Genomic DNA, 17,742 nt, shown 5'->3' on the forward strand with positions numbered 1-17,742 from the left:
ATATGTCATAAGTGTTGTTCCTGGTTTTAGGGCTGCATTAGAGTAAAGTGATGTAATTTTTGGAGCTTACCAGACTGTTCAATCTGTTTATTCATTATTATCCACATTACTGATGATTATTTAATAACAATATCATTGTGTAAATGTTTTGTGAAAGCACCACTGTCAGGGAAAGTAACTGCTGTTGCATTTTATTTTGATCAAAATGTGACATTGTGACATTTCACATGTGGCTTTGACGTGCAACTGGACATTTAGCCCACTTTATAGTAAATATTGTGTATCGCCATTCAGCCTAAAAATTCAGAGATATGATTTTTGGTCCATATCGCCCAGCCCTAATCTATCCATTCCTTCATATTCTTTTAAAAGGTTTTAAAACAAGAGTTATATTTTTTTCCAGTTCTCTTTTTTTATCATTGTTTGGTGGGAAAAGAACAGGTGCATTCTCCATAAAGCAACGTCAGCTAAACAGATAGGCCTACTGGCTGTGAAGAGCGTGACTCAAAAACAAATTTCCCTACAGATACTCAACAGGTGTCTGTATTCACATGAAAAGAAAATGTTAGACAGCCCAGTGACAGAATGTGACTTTATTCAGCTCCATATCATGAACACCAAACAGATTTGTTTTCCAGTGCAAGACAAACATGTGCCCATAGTGGTAGGCTATATAAAACCCCACTCTAACAAAATATATATCTAAATACTGTAATATAAAAGGCCAAATTGTGTATAGAAATATCTGGAAGCACAGAAACTTAATTTGCAGGAATATAGATAATGATGGTTAGGATAGGGCAACACTCAGTAGTTGATGAGAGTGACTCTCAGTGTTTCTCAACCACTGGGCCGTGGCCTACTGGTGGGCCTCAGAGCACCATCTAGACGCGGATGACGTCTCACATCAAGATATCAGAATGATAAAGGTGGTCCTCAGGATTGTTTTCACAATCAAGTGGGCCTTGAATTACAAAAGGTTGAGCTCCCCTATAGCTATTCACCTTATTCTCTTTGCCCATACAAGGACGCTTCTGCATGACGTCATTTTGTAATGTCTTTCCGTTTTAGACACACCTACCGTAGTAACTTTTAGACTTGCCAAAAAGCTGTTTTCAAGCAAAAAAAAAACACTGTTATAAAGTTTTAATATTTTGTTCTTGGTAGTGGTAGTTCTTTCAAAACCTTCTAACCCAGGGGCATCAAACTCAATTTCATCCCGGGCCACATCAGCATTATGGTTGCCCTCAAACTGGGCCAGTGGGCCGGTTGTAAATGTAACAATAAGTGTATGAAGCCAACTTGTTATCATATAACATATAATTGCCTCTGATTCAATTATTCTTGGTTGTTAGTAATAACTTAATAATTGATATCTAACTCTGAACGCAGAATTATCAGAAAAATAATGGCAAACAGACAACTCGTAGCCTACAACGATCAGAATTCATTAGAATTGTATTGTGTAAATTGTATTCTTTGCTAGCTCTCGCGGGCCACATAAAATGAGGTGCCGGACCGGATTTGGCCCCCGGGCCTTGAGTTTGACACATGTGTTCTAACCACATCAGTTCTACATTAGCATATGTTCATGTTCAGTGGTAGCTGTATAATCAGTAGGCTACAAACCAAAGCTTGAGACAGACATCAACTGCCTTTGTGTATCTCTTCCTTCTCATACATAGACATCACTAAGAAAATACATGAAATACGCCTAATCATCAAATTGTTTAGTTCACCCATGAAATAAGAACCAGCCACAATCCAAAAAAGTCCCTTTCCTCTCATTATTGTTAGATGTTTATTTATTTATTTTAAGTGGGACTTAAAAGAGCCACAACTACCCATAAAGGAGCCGCATGTGGCTCAGAGCCTCGGGTTGAGTATCACTGCTCTTGAGAGTAGCAGCATGTTTGGGGAAGAGGGGGGGGGACTAGACCCCCATCAGTTCCTGCAAGTGTTTGAGCTCTCCCACTCTTCAAACGTCATATCATGGGTGCGTTCGTAAATCCAATTTGACGCTCCACACTGAAATGAGAGCGCATATCTACAGTACGTTACAACGGCGCTCCTAATTTATGAATGGTCCAGTCAGAGTGGCCATTTCCGAACGCACCCCGAGTACAGACAGTGAGCAATCAGCTCAAACCATGGCTCAAACCTAGCTCAAACCATAGCCCGCGTTGCTAGTTGCTAAGCAACCGCTGAGACGCCCACCAAGGACGGCTAATCGAAATCATAGTCGGATTTCGAGTTTGAGCCATATTATTTAACGGTCCAGCACATTGGGGAGGCTGGCCAGCGAGACTAAGGACCGTATAAAAAAGTGATATTCTTTCTCATATCGTTACTTTTATTCTTAAACGGTCTGCTAAATGCCTGTGTGTGTGTGTGTGTGTGTGTGTGTGTGTGTGTGTGTGTGTGTGTGTGTGTGTGTGTGTGTGTGTGTGTGTGTGTGTGTGTGTGTGTGTGTGTGTGTGTGTGTGTGTGTACTCGATGTTTCTGGCATCTTTATTTATCAGCTTTGCTTGGATAACGTTAGCGCATGTCAACCTACCTCAGCTGTTAGCACTAGCTAGCGTTAGCTAAAATCAGCTGCTTAGTAATGACATTTATTCTACCTCAGTGACATTTTAGTTGGTGTTACTCAACAATAGTAATAGTCGAAGGCAATGGGGTTGCCGCAGAGTTCGTTTTTGTCAGACGGGGGAACCAATAGTGGATACCATGTCCATGGGGTACGTTGGGAAGGGCAAGGTTGCACTGCTAACTAACCGTATGGAGCAAATTACCCACTGACATAGTCATAACAGAATGAAAACGTTGTCGCTAACAGAAACACAATAGCTGGTTACTCAGGTTATCCCTGTAATTTAGCAACTCCTATGGTCAACTAGCGTTAACCTACTCCTATGATGAGGTGGCATTTGGCACGTATCCAAACTAGCGTTAGCTTAGCTATAGGTTAACGCTACACGTTTAACCAACAAGTTTTTGTTTGTTTAGCTAGTAACTAGCGTTTAAGTTACTCGTACCAACTTTGAACGTGTTAACTAGCTGCGTTATATTACCATGTGAGTGACATCCGATACTAGCTCTGCAATGCACAGAGGCGAAGAGGAGAGACGATACCCAATGCCCACTGCAATGCCTTGAGTTGACACACGGCGGCGACTGTAGCGTAGTAGTGTAGCCTGTCTGTCAGATCAGCAAAACTCAGATGTGTGTGTGTGTTCCACATTAGGTTCAAGAAGGCTCCCCTGCTCAGAGGGCTTGTTTGGAACCCTTCTTTGACTTCATCCTCTCAATAGGAAATACCCGACTTGTGAGTACACTCTCATGGGGTTAGTTAAGAATGACATTGACAAGATATACCCACTTCAGAAAGTAAAGATACCCACAGGTGTCACTGTAGCCAAGAATATGAATCCCAATGTGTTATAACATTTTAGGCCAGTAGCCTAACATCACTTGTGCTGAAAACATTTGGAAATATAATCACAAAGGAAGTTCTGAAGAGCTGTCTCTAGATCTCAATGCCTTTTAGTAGGACAGGGAGATGTGTGGGGGATGCCATACTAACTTTAGTCAGTCTCCTGTAGCCTAGTACCATCTTCAGGACCCAGAGGCTTTCTGTGTGACAGTGATGGAGAATGTTCTGGCTCCCCTTGTTTCGGGGTTAGAAGCAACAGTGTCACATTCTTTTAAATGAAAATTGGTTATCTACACCAGAGCTTTCGGAATTGGGATAGTCCATATTTCCCTCTTTCCCCAGAATAAAGAGAGTGACCTCCTGAAAGACCTTCTAAAAGCCAATGTGGAGAAACCAGTCAAACTGGAGGTGTACAACACCAAAACCCAGCGGGTGAGGGAATTGGAGGTCACTCCCAGTAACATGTGGGGTGGTCAGGGCCTGCTGGGTGCTAGTGTCCGTTTCTGCAGCTTTGAAGGAGCCAATGAGAACATCTGGCATGTCTTGGTAAGTCAAGCCATTCTCTCTTGTATGGCAGAGAACCTTGCACCTAACTCCATACAAAATACTCATATACATACATAATGTACATACATACATACATACATACATACATACTGTACATACAGGTATCTCTCATATAATCTGACTGCAGAGGCAAGACCTTTTCCAAATCATTAGGATCAACTGGGAATTTCTCTGGTAATCATCCTCTCCTGAAGATTTGTGGTGGCTCACCTTCGATTATGGCACAAAGGATTACAACATCAAATCCTGTGTATTGGTCAATACTCAACATTTTTACTGGTTCACCTGTTATTCACAACTAGAAATATCGTGCGCTTTGCGCGCTCATTTGTCGTATATGTGCAATTGAGCAATTGTGCTACCACTTACTGTCTTGTGACTGCAGTGTAGGGCTGTTATTATGATCATTCTGTTTAATGCAGGTAGTGGCTTTGAGCATGACATGTTGCAATAACCCTCTTTCCCCTGTCAGGATGTAGAAGAAGCACATTCTCCTGCAGCATTGGCTGGCCTGCAGGCACACCATGACTTCATTGTGGGAGCTGACCAGGTCATGCAAGATGTAAGTTTCCATGTTTTTTTTTTCTCTGAATATAAATAAGATCAAATAAGAACATAGGCATATATGAATACAACATCTTAATTTTGTGTTTCTTTTTGTGTAACCCATGCAGTCAGAGGATTTCTTTTCTTTGGTTGAAGCTAATGAGGGGAAACCTCTGAAGCTCCTGGTGTACAACACACAGAGTGACCAATGCAGAGAGGTGGTGGTGACTCCCAATGGAGCGTGGGGAGGGGAGGGAAGGTAGGGATTCTCCAACATACCATTTAGGGGTGTCACCGTGTACACGGATAACCGGATACTAAATCATATCCGTTTAGAAAAATCAATAGCCGAGTACACGTCTTTCTCCCCCCCCCCCCTTTTAAATAAGGTATTGACAATGATTTTACTGTGTTATGGACTCGCAATCATTAATTTCTCATAAAAAATAAACTGTTTAGAGGTGATAATGCTGCCTGTAAGCTACAGATGATAACTTTAACGTTACACTAAAGTGTTCACACACAGGAGAAATACATTTGACCAATGAAATCCTTTGTTTACAGCTGTCATACCTCCATGAGCTTGCGTAGCTTGCTGCTAAAATGGGGGAAGCCTTGGCTCATCAATTTGGTTTCTCAACATCCAATTTTGTATGACGAACACTGCGAGGACTAGCCTACTTCAACAATGCAATGAAGGACAATATATGGCTTCAGATTGCTCAGCAGCTGGGATTCGCTGAAGATGATAATGTAGCTGTTATGTAACGTAATTTACTTGCTAACGTTGTAGTGAAAATGAATGGAGCTAACGTTAGCCACTTGTATCCAAGTGCTGCTGTATCTAATGCTGCTTCCTTACCATCGAGGGTACATTTCCTCAGGCAGAGAAAAGGTGCAGTCTCTGTGAAAAACTAGCGTTCGGCGCAGTCGTTAAAACCACATGAATCCATGATCTACCCATACATGGGCAAAATGTGTCCCCAGGGCCGGCCCTGGCTCCTGGACCATCTCAATCCGGCCCCCAACGTCCCCAAAGAAAAACAAAACAACCCTCAAAAACGCTATAAAAGGCAGAATTAGGTTAATCTCATCTGCCACAGCCATTGGATTTGTATCACTATTATATCGGGAGATTAACGAGAAATTACAATTTTACGCAAAAATCAAGAGTGTTGGTAGGTATGATGTCCAATGTGTGGCTCTTCACTTACTTTATGTAAGTCAGTATGGCCCTCTGGGAAAAAAAAGTTGCCCACCCCACCTGGTACCAACTATATTAGGTATTTGGTATTTGAGGTATTTGAATGGCGACAGTGCCCCCTAGTGGTTATATAGCGCAAATGCAGTCAAAAAACAACAACGGTTAACCGGTTACACGCTGGCAGAAGGTCCTATGTACACCTTTAGACATTTTTGTAACCGTTGACACCCCTAATACCATTCATTGTTAATACAGATTGATTGATTAATTAATTGAGGTAGACCTGTTTGATATTGCTGAAACCTAAACATATAAAAAATGTTCAATGCAAGACATGTAGACAACAAACATATGTATGGGATCAGCTTGTCCTCTTTGTGTTTTATTTTAGCTTAGGCTGCGGTATTGGCTATGGCTACTTGCACAGGATCCCAACTCATCCACTTCAGCCTAACGCCCACAGTGAAAGCAATCTTCAATCCACTGTGACTCAACTTGACACTCGTCAAAAGCTTCCTGCAAATGACCACACTGAGGTACAGATTCAAGATTCAAGATTTTTATTGTCACTCCGTAGTACAAGTATCACGTGTGAAATTCTTGTGCTGTGAACTCCGTTTACAACATAGTACAAATATAACAGGGCATATGAGTGCAAAAACAACAAGAGACACAACAAGCAATAAGGCAGTAGAATGATAAGACAAGTCAGAGACAGTGGCATATTCACTGCACATAGGTGCACATTTCATGTGCATACAGGTCGTCATATCGTTTTTTCAAATGATGATGACTATTGGTTCAATCAGATACTGTATGTACATGTTTTTAATATTTTCGGGCTGATATTTCTGTTAAGATTGTGTGTGTGTGTGATTAGTCTGAAACACACATTATCTCTCCTTTAGGTGCCTTCACTAGATGCATCAAGCCCTTGTGATGCAAGTGAATTGGGTCTGAATCAAATGGAACAAGCTGTGCAGGACATGTGCTTAACCTCATCCATACAGACTGTTACGGACCTAGGTAACCAGAAGTGTTTCTAAGGTGCAGGAATGTTTAAATATGTTTTAGAAGACAAATAACTCAAAAAGGACATTTTGTTCTTTGTGAATGTCAGATATCTCCAACATACCTGAGGCAATGACTCCAGACCTGTCAGATATGGTCTCCAGCAATGACATGGGCAACAGCTCCATGTTTGTTCATTATGGAGATGACTCTTCTGATCAGTTTAGCTTAGGTAAGTAGAATCAACACATGACATGTGATCAGTTTAGCTTGGGTAAGTAGAATCAACACAACATGTGATCAGTTTAGCTTGGGTAAGTAGAATCAACACAACATGTGATCAGTTTAGCTTGGGTAAGTAGAATCAACACAACATGTGATCAGTTTAGCTTGGTTAAGTAGAATCAACACATGACATGTGATCAGTTTAGCTTGGGTAAGTAGAATCAACACAACATGTGATCAGTTTAGCTTGGGTAAGTAGAATCAACACAACATGTGATCAGTTTAGCTTGGGTAAGTAGAATCAACACATGACATGTGATCAGTTTAGCTTGGGTAAGTAGAATCAACACAACATGTGATCAGTTTAGCTTGGGTAAGTAGAATCAACACAACATGTGATCAGTTTAGCTTGGTTAAGTAGAATCAACACATGACGTGATCAGTTTAGCTTGGGTAAGTAGAATCAACACATGACGTGTGATCAGTTTAGCTTGGGTAAGTAGAATCAACACATGACGTGATCAGTTTAGCTTGGGTAAGTAGAATCAACACATGACGTGATCAGTTTAGCTTGGGTAAGTAGAATCAACACAACATGTGATCAGTTTAGCTTAGGTAAGTAGAATCAACACATGACATGTGATCAGCAGCCTGTACTACGAAGCTAGTTTAATGCCTTATCCGAGTAAGTTTGAGTTTAAACCTGGTTTAGCCGTACTACAAAGCAAGTTAACTTTCAATCACCATGGCAACTGACGCTGCAAAGCTAACCTGGTCCCGACCAGGTTAGCTTCAGAGGATAAGATCAAAATCCATGACAGACCCATATAATCGGCTCTCTGGAGTCACTCAGGATTCATATAAGATCGCCATGTGAAAAATAGATTGCAGTCAACTGAGAATAGAATAAGAAAAACATTCGTGGCTCTGTAGGTTACATAATTAAATTAAGCCTACTTACCACTTTATGTCTTAACAGCTCAACGATGCGTGGAGAAATATGATCACTATTAATCACCGCAGCGCATATCGTGAACGAAGCCTCAAATGGAGTGAGGGTGATATTCTCCTACATGCCAGAAAAGCCTATACATATAATATAGATATGGGATAAATATGGGATAGCCCCAATACTAAATATGCAGGCTTCTTGCATGTTTCAGCTGGAACTGTGTCCTGTAGGCTGTATGCCAATATATGAGCAAAAATAGGCTAGTTTTTATCAATGAAAAGTATGCCCGCATCGTCTCAATTCAGTCCAGCAGTTTTCTCTTTTATATTAGGATATCATTATTATAGCCTATATATGAATTATTCGATCAGTGCAACTACACACATAATGAGTGATAGAGATCATTATTCATTGAGCATGCTTTCTAAATCTATGGTCTAAATAGGCTTACAGATTGTGGAAATTTATAGACTGAGATTACACATTTAATGTACATTTACACTCGCACAAAGCTGTATCAGACAGAAATCGCTGATCAAAGTAAATCAAATGACTGATGTGAATACAAGCTGCTGCTTTAGACAGCCCTTCAGCAGACTATCCAACGCGGATTTTCATTCTGACATTAAATCGCGGATACATTAAATATCCGCTAAAACTCTGATCATGCACTGCGCTTCATTGAACGAGGAAATGGGTGTGGAAATGGGTGTGGGCGTGGATAAACTCAGCTGTTCATAATGTGATTGGCTAGTGCACCTCTTTCGCGTGGACGCGCGCCTGTGCACGAGCGAAAAACGTGCGCGTGCACAGGCAGATCCCAGGTCCACTTACCTAGTAAAAAACCAGCGTCGTAGTATCAGTTAACTAGATAGCTTTGATCCTGTTCAGTCAAACCAGATCAAAGGGACTTATCGCGGATCTGTTAAACTAGTTTCGTAGTACAGGGCTCAGTTTAGCTTGGTTAAGTAGAATCAACACATGACATGTGATCAGTTTAGCTTGGGTAAGTAGAATCAACACATGACGTGTGATCAGTTTAGCTTGGGTAAGTAGAATCAACACATGACATGTGATCAGTTTAGCTTGGTTAAGTAGAATCAACACATGACATGTGATCAGTTTAGCTTGGGTAAGTAGAATCAACACATGACGTGTGATCAGTTTAGCTTGGTTAAGTAGAATCAACACATGACATGTGATCAGTTTAGCTTGGGTAAGTAGAATCAACACATGACATGTGATCAGTTTAGCTTGGTTAAGTAGAATCAACACATGACGTGTGATCAGTTTAGCTTGGTTAAGTAGAATCAACACATGACGTGTGATCAGTTTAGCTTGGTTAAGTAGAATCAACACGACATGTGATCAGTTTAGCTTGGTTAAGTAGAATCAACACATGACGTGTGATCAGTTTAGCTTGGGTAAGTAGAATCAACACATGACATGTGATCAGTTTAGCTTGGTTAAGTAGAATCAACACATGACATGTGATCAGTTTAGCTTGGGTAAGTAGAATCAACACATGACGTGTGATCAGTTTAGCTTGGTTAAGTAGAATCAACACATGACGTGTGATCAGTTTAGCTTGGTTAAGTAGAATCAACACAACGTGATCAGTTTAGCTTGGGTAAGTAGAATCAACACATGACGTGTGATCAGTTTAGCTTGGTTAAGTAGAATCAACACATGACATGTGATCAGTTTAGCTTGGGTAAGTAGAATCAACACATGACATGTGATCAGTTTAGCTTGGGTAAGTAGAATCAACACATGACATGTGATCAGTTTAGCTTGGGTAAGTAGAATCAACACAACATGTGATCAGTTTAGCTTGGTTAAGTAGAATCAACACATGACATGTGATCAGTTTAGCTTGGGTAAGTAGAATCAACACACGACATGTGATCAGTTTAGCTTGGTTAAGTAGAATCGACACACGACATGTGATCAGTTTAGCTTGGTTAAGTAGAATCAACACATGACATGTGATCAGTTTAGCTTGGTTAAGTAGAATCGACACACGACATGTGATCAGTTTAGCTTGGTTAAGTAGAATCAACACATGACATGTGATCAGTTTAGCTTGGGTAAGTAGAATCAACACAACGTGATCAGTTTAGCTTGGTTAAGTAGAATCAACACAACGTGATCAGTTTAGCTTGGGTAAGTAGAATCAACACGACATGTGATCAGTTTAGCTTGGGTAAGTAGAATTGACACATGACATGTGATCAGTTTAGCTTGGTTAAGTAGAATTGACACATGACATGTGATCAGTTTAGCTTGGGTAAGTAGAATCAACACATGACGTGATCAGTTTAGCTTGGTTAAGTAGAATCAACACATGACGTGATCAGTTTAGCTTAGGTAAGTAGAATCAACATGACATGTGATCAGTTTAGCTTGGTTAAGTAGAATCAACACATGACATGTGATCAGTTTAGCTTAGGTAAGTAGAATCAACATGACATGTGATCAGTTTAGCTTGGTTAAGTAGAATCAACACATGACATGTGATCAGTTTAGCTTGGGTAAGTAGAATCAACACGACATGTGATCAGTTTAGCTTAGGTAAGTAGAATCAACACATGACGTGATCAGTTTAGGTTAGGTAAGTAGAATCAACACATGGCATGTGATCAGTTTAGCTTAGGTAAGTAGAATCAACACATGACATGTGATCAGTCTAGCTTAGGTAAGTAGAATCAACACATGACACGGGATCTGTTTAGCTTGGGTAAGTAGAATCGACACATGACGTCATCAGTTTAGCTTAGGTAAGTAGAATCAACACATGACATGTGATCAGTTTAGCTTGGTTAAGTAGAATCAACACATGACATGTGATCAGTTTAGCTTGGGTAAGTAGAATCAACACGACGTGATCAGTTTAGCTTAGGTTAGTAGTAACAACACATGACATGTGATCAGTCTAGCTTAGGTAAGTAGAATCAACACATGACGTGTGATCAGTCTAGCTTAGGTAAGTAGAATCAACACATGACATGTGATCAGTCTAGCTTAGGTAAGTAGAATCAACACATGACATGTGATCAGTCTAGCTTAGGTAAGTAGAATCAACACATGACACGGGATCTGTTTAGCTTGGGTAAGTAGAATCAACACGACGTGATCAGTTTAGCTTAGGTTAGTAGTAACAACACATGACATGTGATCAGTCTAGCTTAGGTAAGTAGAATCAACACATGACGTGTGATCAGTCTAGCTTAGGTAAGTAGAATCAACACATGACATGTGATCAGTCTAGCTTAGGTAAGTAGAATCAACACATGACATGTGATCAGTCTAGCTTAGGTAAGTAGAATCAACACATGACACGGGATCTGTTTAGCTTGGTTAAGTAGAATCAACACATGACATGTGATCAGTTTAGCTTGGTTAAGTAGAATTGACACATGACATGTGATCAGTTTAGCTTGGTTAAGTAGAATTGACACATGACATGTGATCAGTTTAGCTTGGTTAAGTAGAATCGACAAATGACATGTGATCTAATGGGTAAGTAGAATTGACACATACATGTGATCTGAGTAATTCCATGTTTTAATGCCACCCCACTTTGAAGGACACATCCACCCTAAAACACTTACCTTGCATGTTTGGACCCATTTTGTTGTTTGGCATATTTTTCTTGTTAATAACTAGTCGTCGTAATATTTGCAATGCAGCTACTATTGAATTTAATAGCAGAAAATATGTTTAACACATTGAGTGCCAAGGACGTCTGTGGACGTCCTAAAAAAAAGTAACGAGAAGTGCCAAGGACGTCTGTGGACGTCCTAAAATCATAATTCATATTATTCCATAATTCTGCTGTTTAAGGTCGTACCCAGCCAGTGAGCATGAATCCCTTCAAGGGATCACACGGCGCCACCTTAAAAATCTACACGGGAGCTGCGCCACCCTAAAACCTTGGCGCTAGATCCTTTACTTTGTGCAGGAGAAAGCCGTGATCAAAGAGACACCGATGCATGCTGCAGCCAGAGCCATATAGATTGCTCTGTCTGCAGCTGACAGTTGGCTGCGATCCGCGCCCACAACTGAGCTCCTCTGCCTCTGTCTATCTGTCCGCATATAGTTTCTCCACACGATTCCCTGCCAGAAAGGCAGCACCCGACGCCGAACAGCCAAACCTTTTCCTTCAGTCCCGTTTGCCATTTCCTTGTCGCGCTGGGATCCGCCCGGGGCAAAAACGGAGGCTGCGAAAATAGACTGTGTGCGTGTGGGGAGGAGTTTGCAGCTCAGGGGGGGAGAGGGGGGGAGAGGGGGGTGGGGCACGCAGGCTGCACAGAACTACACCATGTCACTACATCAGAAAATATTAGCTAGAGTCAGTGAATGTGCTTGAAATTAGAGTGCAAAAAGTATTCATAAAAGTGACTTTATCTTGAAAAGTAAAAAAAGACAGCAGAAAACCCTTGAAAGTGCTCTTCTTTCAGAGGCTGTCATTTCATAATGGAACTGTCTAGAAACAAAATTTCTTCTTTGAAAGAAGCAGGAGTGTCCAATGTTTAATTAGAGTCCAGCCCTGTCCATATAGCCCTAATAGAAAAAAATCTATAGCTGTTTTCAACTGAATGGAAGTGAATCTGGCACAGGCTCCAGACAATTTTACTGAAGCGCTGTGGCACTCAATGTGTTAACAACCTAAAACATCTATGGTTAATGTCAGGTTTTGGGGTCAGTCCCTCAGAATCAAAAAGCAAGGGCTTGTTTCTAGACTCATCATTTCGCCAATTCCCCCACCAACAGTAGCTTCAATAGACCAGAATGCAATGCAGCGACAAGACATGTTGCATTTTGAGTAAGGGGCGTGGCTCTTGCTTTTTCTCACCTAGAAAAACTTGCTCTCTAGCTATCATGTCATCACTATCGATATCACTATGAATCTCTCCACGTACACATACTGCATATATGTTCAGGCCTGTTCTCTGGGGGTCATTAAAACACATTTTGGGAAATGTTGGAAATCATTAACTGCAGTACAAGTAAGATGAGGCAGATTGATGGAAATTTAATATACCAAAGAAGTAAATTACAACTAACCTTTCAACAGAAAATGACTCCTGGAACACATTGGACATGACTGTGGTTTCCTAGAGTGAAATCTCCCTTTTAACTGTATTTATTTCTTCCAGATAACTCATCTGTTGGTCAAAGAATGCCTTCACCACCAGAGGAGGAGGAAGAATCAGGTGTCCAGGAAGTGGAGAAGGGACATATAATAGACCTGATCACCGATGCTGCTCCCAGCAGTGAGGGCACAGTTGACATTGTTGGCCCTGATGTCACCAACGACAACCTGGGTGACAGTAGTACCCCAATGGTGCAAGGTATGGATCTCAAACCCTCAAGCCCCGGCCACATGGAAGAAGAGACGCAGGAGACAACTGCGTTAGACAAATAAGATGACGGCTGTATCAGAGTAGGAGTAATACTCTTAACTCATAAACATTACTTGTTAAAACTGACCTGCACTAGAGGAGATATAGAGCTACAGTATACTGCAGAAAGCTTCTCTTATGATTGTAAGTTGCATCACTGGAATTCTTTTGGATTTCCAAGAGTTTTATTTATAAAGGGTTGCCATTGCTGCATCCTAATTTGCACATCTCAGTAAAATCTTATGTTGACTAATGAGTGCTAGTCAGATGATTAGTAGGATATGAATGTACTCTGTAATTAACTTGAGGCATACCGTACGTTTCCACATCAGACACGAGGGACACTATTGTCTCCATATTCTGAGCCTTAGTTGCCGTTAAATTTAACATTTCATCTGAGTTTGCCCCAAAAAGCCAAAGCGGAATAATTTTCAGGGCATTTGTTGCTCTTACCATCACAACCACCATTTTAATACAAACTGTATTGTTTGAACTATACAGTTCAACAAGGTCATTTTTTTATATATATATTTTGGTATCGAGGGTTTGTGTTTTTATAGGATTTCCCTTTCTGATCAGGTGACATAATGTTGGATAAAGTGATTTATGCAGGTCCTGTTATCTTGCTTGTAAAAGCCTTAGTCTGTGTTTATTGCAGGATAAAGGGAAAGTCCACCCTAAAAAACAGAATTAGCTTTTGTTGGTGCTCTCTCCAAGCTAAAAGTATGACTGTTAATGCTGTAATTTGTGAAGTCATAGAAAGAATACTTCATTTATGATGAGTTACTGACTTTGTCAAAATTGTCATAGTACCCAGGGAAAGTTTCCAGGAATATAAGCGCATGTTCTGGTTTCAAACTGTGGGCACTGCAACAATTTACGTGTAAACGTGCAAAGATTGCTTAAGCCAACAAAGTTGGTCTCCAATTTATTGAGGAAACTCCAGAAAGTGCTTCTGGATGTCATCACAGATACGTGTCACAGCTGTTTCGTTTCTACAGTAGCTTACGGAGAGAGCTGCTTGTTTACATGGTGGAAGCCTAGATCCTACAGAAGTGGGCTTGTCACCAGAAGGCATGAAATGTAACTGCACAAGATCACAGGAATGACATTAATTTGGATTTAGTGTGGATTGTCCCTTTAATAATTCTCAGCGAGTTTGAGACACTGAGCTATGTATGGAGAATGCTTGATCTAAATCACCATTCAAGCCTTTGATTTTCAGCTAGATGTATTTTGCCTTATATCTCATTGAAGTAACACTAATTATGATTATCCTACTTTCTTATAACAAGACTATGTTTGGTAAAAGTAGGCAGCAGGTTGTGAACACTGGATAAATTAATTTGTCTACATCTTGTTTGATGCAGCTATCTAACTGTTTTAATGTTATGCTTCTTCGCTTCAAAGATATTTTATTTAAATGGTATACCAGATAAGATAATTAATAATTTATCATTTATATAAAAGGGGCTACTAAGGATAAACATATCCACAGCATATTCTACTTGATTCTTTTATTTTGATTAAGTGTTTACATAGTTACAATGCAAAATTGTAATGTTTTATGTATTTTATGCAATGGAGAAATACAGAGTGGTACTACTGTGTTGTGTGTTGAGAGCACATACATTAACAGTTTTGAATTAAAATACCAAACACAATACTTGTTTTCTGCTTATGTCAAAATCAGTTACTCATAGTAAGTTCATGCTTTGAGACAGCAGATGTCAGCATACACCTCATCATAGATCCACATATACTCCAAACACTTCACAGTTTTTCTGCCATTGCAGCTTGCGTCCAAAAATGTTCTCAATCTCCAGTGTCATATTTTCATTCCTGAATGCAAACATTTTCAAATGTAATGCTGACCCAACAAAGCCACATCTCTTCTAGCAACTGTCAAAATACAAAAACTGAGTTGGTTGCTTTGTGACCTCCTTGGTTCACACCAGCTGAATGGGGCAACCTGCTTTGGAGAGGTTTGGATAAGAAGGGGAACTTCACAGCACTGAAGTCCCAGATAGATAATACATAATTTGCACCAGTCATATCATCTAATCCCACATACTTGTGGCTGGAAAAGCCCCCCTCAAAATGAAATAAGGAGCTGAATTTAAAACCATAAAGATGGCGAAGTGAAAACATTAAATCATCGAGGTAATTTGATCTGTCAGATGGCAGCTCTCCTGCGGTTAGGGGTAATGCTTGCATCTCTCATGCTATTTGATCCTACGTCTCACATGCAGTCTTTGAGGAGCCTTGTGGTCTGAGATATGAGCAGCATGCAGCGTCAGCGCTTGATGATGTCACACTTTAATCAGATTGTACCAGTAAACAACCAGCTATCAGTGAGGATCTGCTAGTAGAAAACGTCATAAGCAGGGCATTATGGAGATGTTAGCAGAGGAAGCAATATGCTTCAATTATTTAGCAGAGCACTCCTCTGGTGACGGGGGGATGGGCAGTGAGCCAGAGAATAGCCACTGTGGGGGATGAGAGACGGAGGGAGATGGAAACCAGCGTGTGGTTTCCTTCGCGATGCACAGATTTTGACAGCTTTCCTCTGGCACTTCTGTATTTCAGGGATTAGCCTCAGATACTGAGCTGTTAGTAGTAGCTATTAAGTAGCTATACATCTATACATACATGCCCTGTGATGGTGGTAGTGACGATGATTCAAATGTGTGTATAATATTTTCCTCACCAGTTAAATCGACAGTTATAGAGTAGAGAGAGACTTGGATGACCTCAGGGTGAACGAGCCATTCCCTTTGCTCATGAGGACGACATTGGTCGAAGACGCGGCCTGAGGCAAAAGCCATCAGCCGGGTGCCAGGAGGAGCCAAGAGGTGACATGTAATGGAGGCCACCTCTGGAAGAGCACGCCTGAAATGCCTTCATTTTCTTCCTTCTTTTACAGTCTCAAAGGACACTGTGATGCAGCTGAACCCACTTGTCAGCTTAGCTTTCCCTCAACCAGTGAGCAGCCAGGCTTACAGGCGTCAGCACACTGCCCGGCCGCTGCCTTAGCCTGGCTTTGCAGCATGTCAAATTGTGAAATAGACTGACTACAGAGAAAGAGACCTGGGGAGAGGAGGAAATAGGAATGAGGATGAAGAGAGGACATTGAAAAATCAATGAGCAATTCTGCTTCAACTGTAACTGTCACACGTGTTAACTCTCCAAGCAGTCATGTGCAGGTTTCTACTGTATGTCACTGCTGGCACAGGGTTACATTTGTCATTTTTAGATGCTCCAGTGACTTAAAGAGAGCTGTTCTGAGCAGTTGACTCATACTATGTCCGTGCGCTGTTATGAGTCAGATAGCAACAACAAAAAAGCTACAGCTTTCACATAGCTACCTACACACAGTCGTAGCCTATTTTCTGCCTTTTTGTCATCTTTCCCAATCACAGATACCTTGGCGCCATGTATATTCGGAGGTGTCAGAGCTGCATTTGCATACCGGCTTCACGCGGTGTTTTTCACAGTGTGCATGCTAGAGCCAGGAAATCATCCCAGTAAGTGTCTGCCTGTATTAGACCTCCACTGTCCAGATCATACTTTCATTCATTCATGCAGTACAACAGCACTAGCAGCACTAAGGGGCCTGAATTCATTAGGAAGCTGTCTTCATCTCCTGCAGTGATTTCCAGCTAGACGCTTTTCTTGCATTTTGTATGGGAGAGATTTTTTGCTCTTTAAAAATGCAGCTCAGAACATGCTGTAGTCTATCCTGCTGCCTCAGTTAGCCTGCGGCGCATAACCTGTAACTGCAATCTCCTTGTTACAAACCCAACCTGGGACGTTTGCTCCTTTCTTTCAGAGAGAAGCTCAAATAGCACACAAAAAAAAGTCTAGACATTGCTGTGCAATTTCTTAATGAGAAAGCATGCAAATAGGACACAGTGGCCAATACGGAGGTTAAGTGAGGCTCTATTCTCAATACTAATCGCCATTCTGCAGGGATGACGAGCTAGATACACAAGGCAGCACATATTGTTCTACTGTCAGGCTGTCCCTGCTGATGTCCACTCTCCTCCCATCTGCTACTGTGGCTCCCAATCGTACGGACCTGAAAAGTGAAAAGCATGAGATTTTACTTGAACATCACATCCACATCACAATGCTCTTTTTTACTGCTTTCCTCATTTCGCCTGCCAGACTCTCTCACTGCAGCTGCTTTCCAAACATCAAACTGAGGCATGTCATTTGGCAAAATCAGATTGCATCTTTAATTGTTATCCAATATATTTCAGTCCCTCTGGTTCTTTCACTAATTTGTTCATGTAGCTTTAATGGAATTGATAGTTGGCCATGGGCGGTTTTCTGATGGTTCCTCATTACAGTTTCTTTGCAATATGATTTGGGAGCAAGAACTTGTTGTCCA

The 17,742-nt window shown here is 41.0% G+C and overlaps 1 protein-coding gene across 1 annotated transcript; it reads left to right on the forward strand.

Annotated features, from left to right (window-relative positions):
* Window positions 1-2,574: 2,574 nt before the first annotated feature.
* Window positions 2,575-14,962, forward strand: LOC310772400 (Golgi reassembly-stacking protein 2-like). Its single transcript, XM_083632201.1, has 9 exons — window positions 2,575-2,738; window positions 3,245-3,325; window positions 3,776-3,979; window positions 4,473-4,562; window positions 4,675-4,805; window positions 6,142-6,286; window positions 6,659-6,776; window positions 6,871-6,993; window positions 13,101-14,962. Exons 1-9 carry the CDS (start codon window positions 2,673-2,675, stop codon window positions 13,367-13,369), a joined length of 1,227 nt encoding a protein of 408 aa, XP_083488327.1. The 5' UTR covers window positions 2,575-2,672; the 3' UTR covers window positions 13,370-14,962.
* The last annotated feature ends 2,780 nt before the right edge of the window (window positions 14,963-17,742 follow it).

This window comes from Poromitra crassiceps (assembly GCF_964638095.1).
Source record: "Poromitra crassiceps genome assembly, chromosome: 2".
Classification (NCBI taxonomy): Eukaryota; Metazoa; Chordata; class Actinopteri; order Beryciformes; family Melamphaidae; genus Poromitra; species Poromitra crassiceps.